Source organism: Oncorhynchus tshawytscha, linkage group LG09 (assembly GCF_018296145.1).
Source record: "Oncorhynchus tshawytscha isolate Ot180627B linkage group LG09, Otsh_v2.0, whole genome shotgun sequence".
NCBI lineage: Eukaryota > Metazoa > Chordata > Actinopteri > Salmoniformes > Salmonidae > Oncorhynchus > Oncorhynchus tshawytscha.
In genome coordinates this window covers 55,068,947-55,087,850 of record NC_056437.1, presented here as the reverse complement: position 1 = coordinate 55,087,850, position 18,904 = coordinate 55,068,947, and the positions used below count along the sequence as shown (strand labels likewise).

Genomic DNA, 18,904 nt, shown 5'->3' with positions numbered 1-18,904 from the left:
ACATGATGAGTTCAGATTTTTTGTGGCCCCCGCCCCTTCAAAGTTGGACATCCCTGATCTAGAGTCTCTGTGTAGCCTATGGGTGATCGGTTGGCCGTTATCTCAGGCTTCAAGTTTGTTTATTCGTCAAATACATATGATATACATTTGAGTACAGTGCAATGAAATGCTTACTTGCAGACTTGATATAATTGGCTCGTTCATCACTCTCGTCTCGTCATTCTTACCCCAGCTCTATTCCATTGTCCTCCCATCTGTCACTGAGCACTTTACCCTTGACCTCCTAAGGATCTGAGCACCCGTCTGTGGCAAAGCCCTGGCTAAACCCAGCCAGCAGCCAGCTTTTGACTAGCCTAATCAGACCAGGGGTCACTTAAGGCGTCAGCTAGCCGAACCGAAGGAGTGTGCTCGCATACTCCCTTGATAGACCCTCGCTTAAAATTATTTGAAAAAAGCTTCAATAGTACTGATTGTCCATTTTGAGACACTGTAACCAGTATTCACTTCCTAAAAAGTCAGAATTAATCTATGATAATTTAAGAAATCTGTCATTACCTTTAATGTTTTTGCCAAAGTGATCTTAGCCCCGCAATTTTAAATCTAACTAAGATGTTTGGTACAGTACTTTTCAATTAAAAAATGTGCATGAAAATGGGTAATCTCTTGTTGAATGACTACAGACTTTATTGAAGAATCCCTACTGTTGAACAATCACTGACGAAGCGGCTTAGACTTTGGCTTTGAACTTTGGCTTGCCTCCAGAAAATATATTGTGTGCCCGAACAGCCCAAAAAGAACTAACCGAAGTCCAAAACAAACAAACAACTTCACAAAATGTCATCATTAATATATGCACAAACTCATGCAGACTCCTTTAGGGCCACCTCCACTACTCTAGACCCCCGGTAGGTTACTGTGTGCAAACAAATGTAGGCAAATAGACTGAGTGTGAAATAGGTTGAATAGGGAGGGGAATTGTAAATATGCTTTTCCGTAGTGTAGTGTTGTGGATTGTCCGATCTCTTCGCTAGGCTGATATTAGGGTCAGGAATTAAGTCAATCTCCCTTCCTATCGATAGGGCTCTAGAGCCATAAAATGTGATATTTTTTCTTTTTTTTGCCATCAGCAACATGTGGGAGAGCTTGGCATGTGTTGTGAAACTGAACTAATCTGTGAACCTGCGTTTCTGTATTTAATAAACCCTCTTGGATGTTAATTAGTTTATTCTAAACCAGAGTAAATTGATCCATCCCAAGTCCTCTGCCAAATCCAGGGATCCGTTCCAAAAGCTGGTTTAATCACAGATTTCCTTTTGCTGCGAGTTGCAGAAAGAAACATGTCGGCTTAGGGTTGTGCACAGTGCACATGTAGGCTTAGTTTGTCCCCAGTAGATGGATGCATTTCCTGCCCTGTGAGAACAGGTGTTCAAACGTCAATCTCTCAGACCTGACCAAGTTTCTGTTCCTCTAACTCTTCCATCATCCATGTCCCAATCTGTGGTAATTGCTTCTGGTGCTGCGTACCTGGCTCTCCACTCAACCTGCTCCCTCCCTGTGCAGGTGTGTCTTCGGAATTTATTGAGTGTGGGAGTGAAGGAAGTGTCTGTTTTCTGTCTAAATGACAGTAGGGATGATTAGTAAAAGTGCTGGCAGCTGCAGGGGAAGGAAGAGTCTGTTGGGCCATGGAGAGAATCTCAATTGCATACTCCTTGCCGCCTCAAAACCCCTTGGATGAGAAAGCCAGAGGTCCCTCCCATCTGGCCTTCTCCTCCAATGGGTTTTGAGTAGGAGGCAAGTCGAGAGGATGCGAGCAGGATGGCATTGAGATTCTCCAGAGTCTTGACTCCTCCTCTGTCCTTTTCACACATCTGCCTGGTCAGGGATGACCGAAGAAGGGTTAGCGCAGCGTGTCCCAAACTAGGGGTCGCGGACCCCATGTCGGGTTGCCTGATTTTGAAAATAATGTCGTGAAAAACCTAAATAAAATAAATACAATTGTGCTTGGTTCATAGAACCGGGGTTAGTCAGTAACGGTTGTAATAACAGAGCGCTTTTGTTTTCTTTCTACAGGTGAGGCTCTTATCTTTTTTTATCCTTTTAAGCTACAAAATATTATGACCCCTTCTCTGAAAGATAACTCTGTCTACCTCTACAATAGAACAGAGTGGGGGGGGGGCATATTCATCAATGATGTTCTTTTCGACACAGATCATCCAAAATTATTGCCTGATGTTCTTCTATTCTTTCCAATATCTTTCTGATGCATTTCAGTCACTTCAAACTAGAGGTCGGACGATTTATGATTCTTCAATGCCGATAACGATTATTGGAGGACCAAAAAAGTCGATGCTGATTAAAAAAATTATATATATATATAAAATAATAATACATTTTTGGGGGTTTGTTTGTAATAATGACAATTACAACAATGAATGAACACTTATTTTAACTTAATATAATACATAAAATCAATTTATCCTAAAATAAAATGAACATGTTCAATTTGGTTTAAATAATGCAAAATCAAAGTGTTGGAGAAGAAAGTAAAAGTGCAATATGTGCCATGTAAAAAATGTTTAAGTTCCTTGCTCAGAACATGTGAACATATGAAAGCTGGTGGTTCCTTTTAACAGGAGTCTTCCCAGGTAAAAAGTTTTAGGTTGTAGTTATTATAGGAATTATAGGACTATTTCTCTCTATACAATATATTTCATATACCTTTGACTATTGTATGTTCTTATAGGCACTTTAGTATTGCCAGTGTAACAGTATAGCTTCCGTCCCTCTCCTCGCTCCTACCTGGGCTCAAACCAGGAAGACATCGACAACAGCCACCCTCGAAGCAGCGTTACCCATCGCTCCACAAAAGCCGCGGCCCTTGCAGAGCAAGGGGAACAACCACTCCAAGTCTCAGAGTGAGTGACGTTTGAAACGCTATTAGCGCGCACCCCGCTAACTAGCTAGCCATTTCACATCGGTTACACCAGCCTAATCTCAGGAGTTGATAGGCTTGAAGTCATAAACAGCTCAATTCTTGAAGCACAGTGATGAGCTGCTGACAAAACGTACAAAAGCGCTGTTTGAATGAATGCTTACGAGCCTGCCGGTGCCTACCATCGCTCAGTCAGACTGCTCTATCAAATCATAGACTTAATTATAACATAATAACACACAGAAATACGAGCCATAGTCCATTTAATATGGTCGAATCCGGAAACTATTATCTCGAAAACAAGACGTTTATTCATTCAGTGAAATACGGAACCGTTCCGTATTTTATCTAACGGGTGGCATCCATAAGTCTAAATATTCCTGTTACATTGCACAACCTTCAATGTTATGTCATAATTACGTAAAATTCTGGCAAATTAGGTGGCCCAAACTGTTGCATTTACACTGACTCTGCGTGCAATGAATGCAAGAGAAGTGACACAATTTCACCTGGTTAATATTGTCTGCTAACCTGTATTTCTTTTAGCAAAATATGCAGGTTTAAAAATATATACTTCGGTGTATTGATTTTAAGAAATACATTGATGTTTATGGTTAGGGACAGTCGTGCAATGATTGTGCTTTTTTCACAAATGCGCTTTTGTTCAATCATTCCCCGTTTGGCGAAGTTGGCTGTCTTTATTAGGAAGAAATAGTCTTCACAGAGTTCGCAACGAGACAGTTTAGCAGGCAATATTAACTAAATATGCAGGTTTAAAAATATATACTTGTGTATTGATTTTAAGAAAGGCATTGATATTTATGGTTCGGTACACATTGGAGCAAGACGGTCCTTTTTCGCGAATACGCACCGCATCGATTATATGCAACGCAGGACACGCCAGATAAACTAGTAATATCATCAACCATGTGTAGTTAACTAGTGATTATTATTAATTGTTTTTTATAAGATAGATTTAATGCTAGCTAGCAACTTACCTTGGCTTCTTACTGTATTTGCGTAACAGGCAGTCTCCTCGTGGAGTGCAATGTAATCAGGTGGTTAGAGCGTTGAACTAGTTAACTGTAAGGTTGCAAGATTGAATCCCCGAGCTGATAAGGGAAAAATCTGCCATTCTGCCCCTGAACAAGGCAGTTAACCCACCGTTCCTAGGCCGTCATTGAAAATAAGAATGTGTTCTTAACTGACTTGCCTAGTTAAATAAAGGATAAACAAAGGTCTTAAAAAATTACAGATTTCCGATTGTTATGAAAACTTGAAATCGGCCCTAATTAATTAGCCATTCTGATTAATCGGTCGACCTCTACTTCAAACCATGCTTCCTTCAGATTGAAGTAATGCCAGACTCATTTATAAGACTGTCATAGCCCCAATTGGGGGGAAAAGTTATCATTGACCTTTGAATGCATCACTTTTTCCTCAAAAATTGATATCAAAAGGGGGTTGCGGGCCAAACTTCTTTGGAACCCCAGGGTTAGCCTAATCATCCACACAGTCATGTTTGGTCCCTTCTTACTATGGCTGAACAGTCCCTACAGGGATCACAATCGGAATCACCTTTGTTCACCAAGTACATTAACATACACCCAGAATTTGACCTGGTGAAATGGTGCTGACAGAAATAGACAAAATATAGGCCTAGGCGTACAATACCCATTTAATCCTGCAGTTTTCACGTGGGAATGTCACATGGCTATATACAATTAGGTAATGCCAGGAGTGAATTCTTTCATTATTGAATAGTTGACCTGCCTTGTTGTTTCAGCTAACGTGTTGTCACCTCCATTGCAAGCGGGAGTTACCATGTTTACCTCGTTTTTTTAAGACGTAGAGCATCGCAGTGCTGTGTCCCTTCTCCCTCACCTTTCATTAGTTGCATCAGGTGGGCCCCCTACTCACTCCCTCTCACATCTGTCCCGGCTGAACTGTGGCAGGGAGTTAGAACGGCTGGTGTGATCTCAGTCACTAAAATAACATTGCATCACATTTTATCACTCTCACGGATCTTCCATCAGCAGATGGAATGTCATCTGGGTGTACAAAACATTAGGAACACCTGCTCTTTCCATGACAGGCTGACCAGGTGAAAGCTACGATCATTTATTGATGTCACTTGTTAAATCCACTTCAAACATTGTAGATGAAGGGGAGGAGACATGTTAAAGGAGGATTTTTGAGGAGAGACCATTGAGACACAGATTGCGTTTGTGTGTCATTGAGGGGGAATGGGCAAGACAAAATATTAAAGTGCCTTTGAAAGGGTTATGGTGCCAGGTGCACCGGTTTGAGTGCATCAAGAACTGCAATGCTGCTGGGTTTTTCACACTCAACAGTTTCCTGTGTATCAAGAATGGTCCACCTCCCAAAGGACATCTGGCCAACTTTGATAGAACTGTGGAAAGCATTGGAGTCAACATGAGCCAGTCCAATCCCTGTGGAACTATTTTGACGCCTTGTAGAGTTCATGAATGAGTTCTGTTGTCAGCTGGTACATATTTCATTAACCTGAGTGGTTATGGGTGTCTATTTGAGTTGTCATAATAATCCAGTCAAGCTGCTTCTCGAATCAGGATAGATCTTGAGAACCCTTTTTCCTCATCAGTCAATTTAATTGCGGTCTTTATACCCTGGAGTGGCCCACTCTGACGCTCCTTCTGACAGTTCAGAGGAGATAGTTGTGTCGCTGTTTCCTGGCACTCTGACTGCTCTGCTCTGTGATTTGGCAGGTATGGTGATGGGAGTGAATTGAGACCTGACAGGAAATGGATGATTTGTTCAAAATGGTCCACACTGAGTCACATTGATCTTTATGGACATCTGGAGCCCTCCCAAGCTGCTCTCAGGACAGGCCCAGTCTGAACAGAGGAGTTAAGCCTTTGCTGGACATGATAGGCTAAATCAGAAGTCTGTTAAGACCAGCCTTACCCCTACCTATCTTAACACCACTACCCTAATACTCAAAACACACCATGTACTGTCATACCATGTATTGTTATGCCAAGTACAAGACATTCTTCATGCAGAATATGAAATAGATCATGCTCCACAATGTACAGTTCAAGTCGGGAGTTTACATACTCTTATGTTGGAGTCATTAAAACGAGTTTTTCAACCACTCCACTAATTTCTTGTTAACATACTATAGTTTTGGCAAGTCGGTTAGGACATCTACTTCGTGCATGACACAAGTCATTTTTCCAACAATTGTTTAAAGGCAGATTATTTAACTTATAATTCACTGTAACACAATTCCAGTGGGTCAGAAATGTACATACACTAAGTTCACTGTGCCTTTAAACATCTTGGAATATTCCAGAAAATGATGTCATGGCTTTAGAAACTTCTGATAAGCGAATTGACATCATTTGAGTCAATTGGAGGTGTACCTGTGGATGTATTTCAAGGCCTACCTTCAACCTCTGTGCCTCTTTGCTTGAAAATCTAAAGAAATCAGCTAAGACCTCAGAAAAAAAATGTAGATCTCCACAAGTCTGGTTCATCCTTGTGAGCAATTTCCAAATGCCTGAAGGTACCACGTTCAACCGTACAAACAATAGTACGCAAGTCTAAACACCATGAGACCACGCAGCCGTCATACCGCTCAGGAAGGAGACGTGTTCTGTCTCCTAAAGATGAGCGTACTTTGGTGCGAAAAGTGCAAATCAATCCCAGAACATCAGCAATGGACCTTGTGAAGATGCTGGAGGAAACGGGTACAAAGGTATCTATATCCACAGTAAAAACGAGTCCTATATCGACATAACCTGAAAAACCTCAGCAAAGGAGAAGCCTCTGCTCCAAAACCGCCATAAAAAAGCCAGACTACGGTTTGCAACTGCACACAGGGACAAAGATCGTACTTTTTTTGGAGAAATGTCCTCTGGTCTGATGAAACAAAAATAGAACTGTTTGGCCATAATGACCATCATTATGTTTGGAGGAAAAGGGGGAGACTTGCAAGCCGAAGAACACCATCCCAACCGTGAAGCACAGGGGTGGCAGCATCATGTTGTGGGGGTGCTTTGCTGCAGGAGGGACTGGTGCACTTCACAAAATAGATGGTGTCATGAGGAAGGAAAATGATGTGGCTATATTGAAGCAACATCTCAAGACATCAGTCAGGAAGTTAAAGCTTGGTCGCAAATGGGTCTTCCAAATGGACAATGACCCCAAGCATGCTTCCAAAGTTGTGGCAAAATGGCTTAAGGACAACAATTTCAAGGTATTGGAGTGGCCATCATAAAGCCCTGACCTCAATCCTATAGAAGAATGTTGGGCAGAACTGAAAAAGCGCGTGCGAGCAAGGAGGCCTACACACCTGACCCAGTTACACCAGCTCTGTCAGGAGGAATGGGCCAAAATCCACCCAAATTATTGCGGGAAGCTTGTGGAAGGCTACCTGAAAAGTTTGACCCAAGTTAAACAATTTAAATGCAATGCTACCAATGCACTAAATTAGTATATGTAAACTTCTGACCCACTGGGAATGTGATGAAATAAAATAAAAGCTGAAATAAATCATTCTCTCTCCTATTATTCTGACATTTCACATTCTTAAAATAAAGTGGTTATCCTAACTGACCTAAAAATTGAATTTTTACTAGGATTAAATGTCAGGAACTGTGAAAAACTGAGTTTAAATGTATTTTGCTAAGGTGTATGTAAACTTGTGATTTCAACTGTCTATGATATATCCTCCAGTGTCTTTCAGTGTGTGTGTGTTTTTTTTAAATTTATTGATGTGATTCTTATAATAGCCTAACGTTTCATGTCTCTTGCAGCACTAATGTGGTGATGAACTACTCTGAGATCGAGTCCAAGGTGCGAGAGGCCACCAACGATGACTCCTGGGGTCCCTCTGGACAGCTCATGGGAGAGATCGCCAAGTAAGGGACAACCACTGCACAACACTGTCCTTTCACATTTACAAAAACTAGGCTGGTAGTTGTGCCTAGGGCTGGGCCGTATATGTATGTTTTAGCGCCATGTTTCAAAGACCTGTATCGCAAGAATCAAGTTTTTTCCCTTTTTTTCATTTAGTCTTTTTTTGGTCTCGTATCCTTTGCTCCTTCTGTGCTGTGTGTAAGTGTACCTTGCCACTCGCACAGACACCAAGACCTTCCCCCTGCCACTCACAACAACAAAGACATGAAAGATCACTTCTTCCTCTCTGACAATAAGCAGTTTCAACTCGCTATTTGCGTTTGAGGTTTGGTCAGACATATAATCGGTTATATGGGCACCGAAACACATTGAGATATTATTTTAGTGTAATAGAAAATATCTTAACCTTTGTAACAATCCCTTTTTTATGTCTCAACTCCCAACTCTTTTAATAGAGCAGACCCTACCAAGACTGGAGTATCAATGAACACGATTGTGGGAAATGAATCCTCCGTTTCTGTGGCTCGCGGCGTTGCGCTGCCACGTACCACCTATAATCATCAACAGCCTCAGACTGTTATGCGCTAGCTGTTTAGTCTGTGTTTTATAAACATGCAATGAACATAAAAATATGCATTTGTTTAAGGAATTTGCAATTTGTTCTCATTCTGAGAAGTAAGCGTCATCTTATCCAGGTAGGCAACATCTAAACAAAGTGAACAGGTTATGTTGTTCAAACCGTTGGAGACAGACAGGAGGGTGTATTCATTACAGTTCAACTGTTCTCCCTTGTTAGCAAGCAAAGAGATCCATGTTGTCTAGACTTTAAAAATAAAGATTAGCTGGCTACTCACTAGCAGTGGGCATGTGCTTGTGAGATTGTTTTTGAGACCTGTGTTCATGTTCAATAATGCCTGCTACCAGAAGTGAGTCATTATTAGTGGATGTGTATGGTTCTGGTTACTTGTAACAAAAATGTCATTTTCCTAGACTGACTTGAAAGCCAGATCAGTGATTATTTCAAAAAAGCAGGTAAAACTATTTTGATCAAATAATGAAATTATTAGTTAGCCTTATTGTTGAAGGCTTATAGTTAGCCACGGTATAATTTCACAAACTGCAAATTCATTTGTTTATTGCAGACTGTTTTTGAAATGCGGATTTTTTACTTTACATTGTACACCAAAACTTATTTAGGGAGAAGGTTTAATTTTTTTTTTTTTTTAAATTTAACAGTTGTACACCGTGAATCGCCCATAAGTTTGAAAAAGAACGATATATTATACATATGAATTTTTGGGGGGCAATATCGCCAAGCCCTAGTTGTGCATTTACCACTAATCCCATCCATATTTCTTGATCTACCTCTCAGATCCACGTTCATGTACGAGCAGTTCCCCGAGGTCATGAACATGCTGTGGACCAGAATGCTGAAAGACAACAAGAAGAACTGGAGGAGAGTTTACAAGGTGTGGAGAGTCTCCGTTCCGCTGCTCATGTATCATTCATACGATCATGTTGATTGCGGTGAGGAAGCCTAGTGCCGTGTTGTTTCTAACTGTGTTGCACCTCTCCCCCAGGCCTTACTACTACTTGCATACCTCATCAGGAACGGATCGGAGCGAGTTGTCACCAGTGCGAGGGAACACATCTACGACCTTCGCTCCTTGGAAAACTACCATTTTGTCGGTAAGGAAACATTTGGGGCTGGCGCAGCACAGAACGACGAAAAAGTGTGAAGCCTAATCCTAGGTGTTTATTAATTCCATAACCATCCCACACTTCTCTTCTAAACCAATCAGGATGTCCTCAGTGGTGAGACTGTTGGTTCTCAGATGGAAAACCCAGGAGAATTCATTAGTGAGAAGGAAGTCTCCAATGCTGGAGTACTGAAGTCAGTTCCATCATGTTCTGGTTTTAAATTGGTATATGCACATATGAAATGTGCACAAATGAACCGTATTTACATCTTCAAGTTGAGTTTCTCTATGGATACCAACTGTACGCATTTGTGATTTGCTATGACAGAGGTAAAAGCCTTTGATGGGTTCTGTACATGTTTTGTGTGCTAGACCTAGCCTGAATAGCTCGCCTTGTGTTTTCAGTGGCATGCTTTCGAGGCTAATGTCGTCACGAGAATGTGAGAAACTCTGAACATGTGCATTCCAAACATGGCTTGCTGTCCCTGTCAAATAGAGACCTTGTAGCTGTCTTAAGGACAGAGATTCAGCAGGAGACATACACACAGTACCAGTCAACTTTAGACACATTCAGTTTACTCATTCAAGGTTTTTTCTTTATTTGTACTATTTTCTACATTGTAGAATAGTAGTGAAGAAATCACAACTATGAAATAACGCATGGAATCATGTAGTAACCAAAAAAGTAGATTTGAGATTCTTCATAGTAGCCTCCCTTTGCCTTGATGACAGCTTTGCACACTCTTGGTATTCTCTCAACCAACTTCATGAGGTAGTCACCTGGAATGCATTTCAATTAACAGGTGTGCCTTGTTAAAAGTTAATTTGTGGAATTTCTTTCTTTCCTTGATGCGTTTGAGCCAATCAGTTGTGTTGTGACAAGGTGGGGGGGGATATACAGCGTATAGCCCTATTTGGTAAAATACCAAGTCCATATTATTGCAAGAACAGCTCAAATAAGCAAAGAGAAACGACAGTCCATAATTACTTTAAGACGAGAAGATCAGTTAATCCGGAAAATTTCAAGAACTTTGAAAGGTTATTCAAGTGCAGTCGCAAAAATCAAGCGCTACGATAAAACTGGCTCTCGTGAGGACCGCCACAGGAAAGGAAGACCCAGAGTTGCGTCTGCTGCAGAGGATAAGTTCATTAGAGTTACCAGCCTCAGAATTGCACCCCAAATAAATGCTTCACAGAGTTCAAGTAACAGACACATCTCAACATCAACTGTTCAGAGTACACTGCGTAAATCAGGCCTTCATGGTCAAATTGCTGCAAAGAAACCACTACTAAAGGACACCATTAAGAAGAAGACACTTGATTGGGCCAAGGAACATGAGCATTGGACATTAGACCGGTGGAAATCTGTCCTTTGGTCTGATGAGTCCACATTTGAGATTTTTGGTTCCAACCGCTGTGTCTTTCTGAGACGCGGAGTAGGTGAACTTATGATCTCTGCATGTGTGGTTCCCACCATGAAGCATGGAGGAGGAGTTGTGATGGTGTGGGGGTGCTTTGCGGGTGACACTGATTTAAAAAATGTAATTAAATTAAATTCAAGGCACACTTAACCAGCATGGCTACCACAGCATTCTGCAGCGATACGCCATCCCATCTGGTTTGGGCTTAGGACTATCATTTGTTTTTCAACAGGACAATGACCCAACACACCTCCAGGCTGTGTAAGGGCTATTTGACCAAGAAGGAGAGTGATGGAGTGCTGCATCAGATGACCTGGCCTCCGCAATCACCAAACCTTAACCCAATTGAGATGGTTTGGGATGAGTTGGACCGCAGAGTGACGGAAAAGCAGCCAACAAGTGCTCAGCATATGTGGGAACTCCTTCAAGACTGTTGGTTGTGATGCCTTCACTATTATTCTACAATGTAGAAAATAGTAAAATCTTTGAATGAGTGTCATCTTTTGACTGGTACTGTACATACATGCATACATGCATACATACATGGTGATCTAAATAAATATTTGTATTATAGCTGGGAATGAATAAAGATTTACAAACTATTGACACAATTTCAAAAATCTGTGGCAACAAATTGGCAGGAGTCGTGCGCATCTTCACCACAATCCCTTTTATTGTTGGAGTTTTAGAGGCACCATTTTGGTTACATTTAGCAGTTATAAGTGGCTCAGAACGTTGTTTCCAGAGCTGAACTACGTACAGCAGTTTGCTTTAAACTTCATTTCAGTCTACACAAATGAACCTAGAGCCAAGCGACTGACCCTCAGAGACCTCTTATGTTCGTAGTTTCAGTGAGTGACTGAATGACTCAATGTCATGTGGTTAGACCAGTTACCCAGTAATGCTTATTTAGGACTATGGGTCTATCTATAGGCTAAACAAGCCTGTCTAGAGATGCACACAGACCTTTGTTCAGATAATGTTTAGGTACGTTGAAGCCTAAATCTCATTACATTCATCAAGGTTACTGTCCCTTAAGGATAGGTAGCCATAAATGTGGGTTCTCTCTCTAGAAGTTCAGTTTATCTTGAGAAATTCACAACTCTGGTAATGTTGCCTCTGTATTTTAATCATTGGATATTGTGTTTTTGTGCTACACATAATCCAATAACAAATGTATTTGGGTGATGGCATCCATTAAATATTTAAATAGGGAGGCCAACATATTTACAGTAGGGCTATTTAAAGTCGCGGTAATCTTTTTTCATGCTTCCCTCTCAAGAATTAGCATTTGGTGCATGGCAATAGTACAGCTAGGTTATGTTACATAAAGTCCTCGCTGAGGCGAATACTGTCCCCAGGACAGGCCTGTTGTGGCAGTGAAACAACGGTGCCTGGGATGTTGGCACGAATGTGTGAAGCCAAAAGTGCTTTTTTTTGTGCTTTTTAATTTGGTGAATGCTTGTATACTAAGGTTCCTATCCTGTTGTGTCTTGTTCACCCTTACCGTCGCCAGATGAGAGTGGGAAGGACCAGGGCATCAACGTGCGTCAGAAGGTGAAGGAGATGGTGGAGTTTGTCCAGGATGATGACCGGCTCCGGGAGGAGAGGAAGAAAGCCAAGAAGAACAAGGACAAGTACATCGGCGTGTCCTCAGACAGCACTGGAGGAGGATTCGGCAAGACCAGCCGTAAGTTTCACCATGCGGGGGAGAGGGCACATAATCTGTGATGCTCTGCTAACGGTGTGGAAGAGAATGTGGTATTTTCGTTCAGCTCCGTGCTCTCACAAAATGAGACTGGGGAAATAGACGTTATGATGTTGCAACGTTGGTAAGGGTACGTTCCCCTCAGTCAGCGGGGGCATTTTCCCTGTAAGCAGACATACAAGGTTCAAGTAAGTAAGTAAACACACTGACTGATTTACCTGGAGTCGCTCTCTCTGCAGGCCTCAGTTTGTCGGTCTACAGACTCGGAAGGCTTCCAGAATATCACACCTCATTCCCCTCTTCTATTCCCCACAGACCTCTCTCTCTCTCTCGTCTCACTCCTCCTCCTCCTCACTGATCTTTTGATTAGAGCTGTTTTCACTCTGGGGCCAATCACGTCTTATCTCCTCTCACATCTTCATCTGTGTGATTTCTGATCATGTTTGTATGAGAGAAACCTCACCATTCATGTAACGGAATAGATCTTCCACAAATCCTTTTTTTTTTGATTTGTTGCTTTCTGATCTGCTATTCTGATATCTAATCAAGGGGGCTGGCGGGTCCCTTGCCATTTCATTAGGATTGGGTTGGAGACAACTCACTAGAGTTTGCACTTTATTTTCATGCGCTGTTCATTGATTCCTCCCTTTGATTCCCGATATCTTTGATTTGCTGCTGTGATTTCCCACTTCATTAGTCAAACCATTTGTCAATTAGTGATGTGGTAGGGAAGGGATTTATTTTTGTCACACAGGATCAAAATACCACAGCGTTGGGAGACATTCATCTAGGATGCTCGCTCTATTTCAGCAGACATACTGTAGCTGTGCAATGTTTGTGTTGTCAATGTGGCCCATTTTCAATGCGCGATAAACAGTTGTCTGTTGCAAATCATAATTTGGCATTCCAGATAGATGCAGAGCATTTCCACAATGCCTCTCGTGTTAGTGAAGTGAGGCTCACTCGGCATAGCTACAACACATGTTAATGGTACCAAAACACACTTAATGGTACCAAAACACATTTTTCTGCACGTGTCAACCCGTTTCCCCCCTCTGCCCCTCAGCGGGAGAAATGTTTGACTCGGAGCCCAAAGGGAAGTGGGATGAGGACTGGGACAAGAGCAAAGGAGCCTTCCCCTTCAGCGAGAAGCTGGGAGAGATCAGCGACAAGATCGGCAGCACCATCGACGACACCATTAACAAGTTCCGCAAGAAGGAGAGGGATGACTCGCCTGACAGAATCAGGTACTGCCGAGTGTATTTAAGTACAATGGCCAAAATGCTTATTAAGTTAATACAAATCTGCTTAATGACGGATCATTTCTTCTTGAAAGACACGTACAAGATAATCTTCACTCCTTTTAATGTGTTTGTATTTTTGGGGGGGCTTTTCTTTCTCTCCCCCCGCCCAGTGACAACGAGGAGGACAGGGTATCGCGGAACGGCCGGCCGTTGTCGGGGTCAGGGAGTCTGTCGGGGTTGGAGTTCAAAGACGAGGAGGAGACTGTTACCACCAAGAGCATCCAGATCACCCAGGCAACCGAGACCACCACCACCACCACACGCAAACGGGGCGGCGTCCCGTCCAAAACCGTGGACCTGGGGGCCGCCGCACACTACACAGGGGACAGGAGCAGCCTGGACGCAGACGACGCAAAGGTAGCACTGCCCTCGTGTACCACTCTGACAACTGACCTAGGCCGCTGCTGTACATCAGCGTAGGCCTATAGCAGGGATGGACTCCATGCAGCACCTGCTTTTGAAGCCTATAGAGAACACTGTTGAATTGTCTGCGGCATCTATTTTCATCAGTGCGTTTTTATTGAGACTGAAGCACAAGATGGTGATCATTTCCTGTGGGACAGAAGGCAAGCCATGTTGTGTCTCTTCTGACTGTCTAATGAGATGATAGAAGTGGATGGCAGCAGGAATAGTGAACAGCAGGAGCTCCTGGGCTGCTTATTCCTGACTGTTTCTAGACTAATGCTGCCCTCTTGTGGCAGCTTTAGGAACGGTAGCCCCCCGTTTTATTCCAACTCCATTTAAAAGTGAACAGCTTGTGTAAGAGCCATTCTATTTCTCTCCTCTTCAGACGTCGGTCAGCCAGACTTCAAGCAGTGGCCTTGCAGACCTTCTGATGGTGGACTCTGGGTCCATTCAGGCGGCACCAGCAGGTAAGACCCATCACTTATCTAATGAGTCACAGTGGTATAGACAATGAGAAGAGCTTGGTATTCAAAGTGATGGCACTCTAAAGCAAGATGGCTCAAAGTCATCGATGTATAGAATTGCCCTGAACCGCTCCTCCAGCATCGTCTGTGAGTAGTAGAGCAGGGGAGGGCAGGCCTAAGAGGCCCAGATGTCAGGCAGCTTAGCTAGAGGAGAGAAGTGTGGTAGCAGAGTATGACCAGCTGTCTGAGGCTGAGCCAGTCTCTGGTGGGAAGGGAGTGCTGCATGCACACACACACACACACACACACACACACACACACACACACAGATGCTGCTGTCCCTGTTCATCGTGTCCTTGCCGCCTCCAACCAAACAGCTGGGGCCTGTCTCTCACACTCAGTCATACACTCTGGTAGGGACGAAGATGAAGACATCTTCATCACCTCCACTGTCACACTCTGTTCTCACTCTTTCACTGTGTGTGTGTGTGTGTGCGTGTGCATGCACTTGCCATCCAGGTGGAAGCTCAGACCTCATCGGTGGCTTTGCTGACTTCTCCTCCCCAGCTGCCTCAGCCAGTCTCCCTTCATCAGCCGGTATGTCTCACCGCTTTCTCGCTCCATTGTCTGAACAGTATTCTCTTTCTGTATCACAGCTCCGACCATTAATCTTAGGCAGGCCGATCCCTCTTCCCAATGACCTAGTAGTCAGGTTAAGTCCAGCAGAAATGTTTTCATAAACCTAGGAGCAGAAGAGGTGAATACCTTAGTACAGAAGCACCCACGACAGAGATATTAGGAGGATCCAGAGGCCCCCCTCCCGTTCCTGCTGAGGGGTTTGTGGTTGCGTCCCACGTGTTGTTCTGTCCTGTGGAAGTGAAGGTCTTGAAATATTGATGAGTCACTACCTCCTGAGCCTTATGAGGACAGACACCTGTCAGCTCCCATTTGACACAGCTTACCTCCCCCATCCTCCACCCTCTGCTCTGGATGGATGGATGGATGGATGGATAAAAAGAGAGCGGGATACAGGGAAGACGAGAGGGCCCCAGCAGCAAGTCTTTGGCAGTTTATCTGCTATCTAGATTGGATTTACACTGGACAAAACTCTTTCCATGACGTAGACATCGGTGAATCCAGGTGAAAGCTATGATCCCTTATTGATGTGACTTGTTAAATCCACTTCAATCAGTGTAGATGAAGAGGAGGAGACCTGTTAAAGAAGGATTTTTAAGCCTTGAGACAATTGAGACATGGATTGTGTATGTGTGCCATTCAGAGGGTTACTGGGAAAGACCGGGGTATGGTAGAAGGTGCCAGGCGCACCGGTTTGAGTGTATCAAGAACTGCAACGCTGCAGGGTTTTTCACGCTCAACAGTTTCCTGTGTGTATCAAGAATGGTCCACCACCCAAAGGACATCCAGCCTCCAGCCAACTTGACAACTTTTAGAGTCCATACCCTGACAAATTGAGGCTGTTCTGAGGGCAGAAGGGGGTGCAACTCAATATTAGGAAGGTGTTCCTAATGTTTTGTACACTCTGTGTATACTAATTAGTCATTGTCAGAGTCCTCCCTGGATTTGTGTGTGTGCGCGCATGTGCCTGCTCAAGCAGTACCCTCTGGGCCAGGTGTGTGTGGTGTGTGTTCCCATGCAGTACCCTCTGGCCCTAGTGTTAGCACACACTCTGTCCTGTGTCAGGTCCCATCAGCACTGGGCTGTGTGTGCTGGTACTCCCCTCGGGGCGATATCTGTTACCTTCATTGTTCACCCGCCCTGCCTGACAGGGTGCACATTGCCCTTTCAGAAGAAATGGGACATGTATGCTTTATTCATTTCTCTTCAAGTTGACTTGGAAAAACAAAACTGAACACTGGATAATAAAATCTTTACTTATTTGGAGAGAAAAAAAACATTTTAAGATAAGCACATCAACTCAATTAATTTTTTCAAAGAAAAAACACGTAATTTTATTTAGAGTCGTTGGTATAAGGCTGGTTAGAGATTCATAGATATGAATCTGATATTCTTTCATTTTCTAAATGATTCTCTATTCTTTCCGTAGGGCCAGGGTCCAATGGGAACGGTGAGTTTGGGGACTGGAATGCGTTCTCCAGTCCTCCGGCCGCCACCACCACTCCGTCTCAGCCAATCACAGACCTGTTTGGTAGCATCCAGCCTCCCCCAGCCTCGGCCCCCACCCCGCCATCAGCTGAGCTCTTTGACCTAATGGGCTCCAATCGCACCTCCCTCAGCACCTCCCAAAGCATGACCTTCTCCATGTGTGGTAGCCAGAGTGTGGGCGCCGCCAACACCGGCCTGCCCATCTCCAGATCACAGGTACGGGTGGCTCACAGGCCTCCAACTCACTACACCAGTCATTGTTACAGATAGAGGAGCCTCATTATCACTGAAGATGTCTACTTTGTGAATACAAAGAAGGATGTATGTTGTGTGGTTGTAGGATAGACGAATGTCTTGTCCCTTCTTTGGATCGTTGTAGAACTTTGGGCCAATGCAGGGGGGCTTATTGCCGCAGCACATGGGACTCCAGAAGCCCTCCCTCCCCCCCACATGGTCGGACCCCAGTGTCAACATCAGCCTGGACTTCCTGTCTCCTGGTATGCAGTCGGCCAACTGTAAGCCAAGCCTCAATATGCTACAGCAAGGTCTGTTATTAACTCAAGCTCTCTACTTTTCTCTTTGTTGGGTGTCAACTCACTTGTAATGTGAATATCTGTGTGTCAGTGCAGGGAGATTGAAATGACAGTAATAGCACCTAATTTTTCATTTCAGATCCCCTGCTTCCAGGAGTCCAGTCACCCATCAACCTGGCTCAGAGTTTTGGAGGCCTGAATATGAACATCCAGCCTACAGCCACACCCATCAGACCTCCGACCAACCCCATGATGCCCGCCAGGGCCATAGGCCTGGGCATGCCTCCCACCATGGCAACGGGTACCATGGGAATGGGAGGAATGCCTGTCAATCAGGGAATCATGGGAATGAACCTGGGCGTGGCCCCCTCAGGCATGGGCCTGCAAGGCACCCTGGGTATGCCAGGAATGGGCATGGGGCAGCCCATGGTGCAACCCAAACAAGATGCCTTCGCAAACTTCGTCAACTTCGGGAAATGAGAGCGCTGAAGGATTTGTGTTGAAGAGTATGTCAGAATACACCATTTTGAAGGAAAAGCTCATACTTGAAAAATATCTGATGGTGTTGCCCTTCAATCCCTACTTTTGAAATATACAGGTAACTGCCAAAATAATGGAAACACTTATCGTAAATATTGAAAGCAGGTGTGGTTCCTGATTTAATGAAGCAATTAACATCCCATCATGCTTAGGGTCATGTATACAAATGCTGAGCAAGCCATTATTTTGGCTACCATGGCTATGCACCCATAGGATGACAATACCCTCATCCACAGGGCATGAGTGGTCACTGAATGGTTTGCTGAGCATAAAAACGATGTGAACTATATGCCATAGCCGAGTCACCAGATCTCAACCCAATGTAACACTTATGAGAGATTCTGGAGCAGTGCCTGAGACTGTTTTCCACCTCCATCAACAAAATACCAAATGATGGAATTTCTTGTGTAAGAGTGATGTCACATCCCTCCAATAGTGTTCCAGACACTTGTAGAATTTATGCTAAGGTGCATTGAAGCTGTTCTGGCTCTTAGTGGCCCAACGCCCTATTAAGACACTTTATTAAGGTGTTTCCTTTATTTTGCCAGTTACCTACGTATACTGAACACAAATATAAATGCAACATGCAACCATTTAATTGATTTTAATGAGTTATAGTTCATATGAGGTATTTATATAAATTCATTAGGCCCTGGCTCACACATGACTGGAAATAATATGTTGGTCACAAATACCTCACAATGTGCCTCAGGGTCTTGTCAGGGTATTTTCAAATTGTCATCCATAAAATGCAGTTGTGCTTGTTGTCCGTAGTTTATGCCTGCCCGTACCATAACCCCACCGCTACCATGGGGCACTCTGATCACAATGTTGATATCTGCAAACCGCTCGCCCATACAACGCCATA

The 18,904-nt window shown here is 43.6% G+C and overlaps 1 protein-coding gene across 3 annotated transcripts in view; it reads left to right on the top strand.

The window, feature by feature from the left end:
• The window catches only part of LOC112258292 (clathrin interactor 1), a 35,048-nt gene extending 16,502 nt beyond the window's left edge, over positions 1-18,546 (top strand). Inside the window, exons 2-12 of one of the 3 annotated variants that reach the window (XM_024432573.2) lie at positions 7,735-7,839; positions 9,210-9,306; positions 9,418-9,526; positions 12,475-12,648; positions 13,733-13,913; positions 14,081-14,327; positions 14,761-14,842; positions 15,359-15,436; positions 16,905-17,179; positions 17,343-17,478; positions 17,636-18,546. In XM_024432573.2, coding sequence (XP_024288341.2) covers positions 7,735-7,839; positions 9,210-9,306; positions 9,418-9,526; positions 12,475-12,648; positions 13,733-13,913; positions 14,081-14,327; positions 14,761-14,842; positions 15,359-15,436; positions 16,905-17,179; positions 17,343-17,478; positions 17,636-17,976 — 1,825 coding nt within the window. In that variant the 3' untranslated portion in view covers positions 17,977-18,546. Of the gene's footprint in view, positions 1-7,734; positions 7,840-9,209; positions 9,307-9,417; positions 9,527-12,474; positions 12,649-13,732; positions 13,914-14,080; positions 14,328-14,760; positions 14,843-15,358; positions 15,437-16,904; positions 17,180-17,342; positions 17,509-17,635 lie in introns of all 3 variants that reach the window. The other 2 variants (XM_024432572.2, XM_024432574.2) reach the window with 2 other exon arrangements.
• Positions 18,547-18,904: the final 358 nt, after the last annotated feature.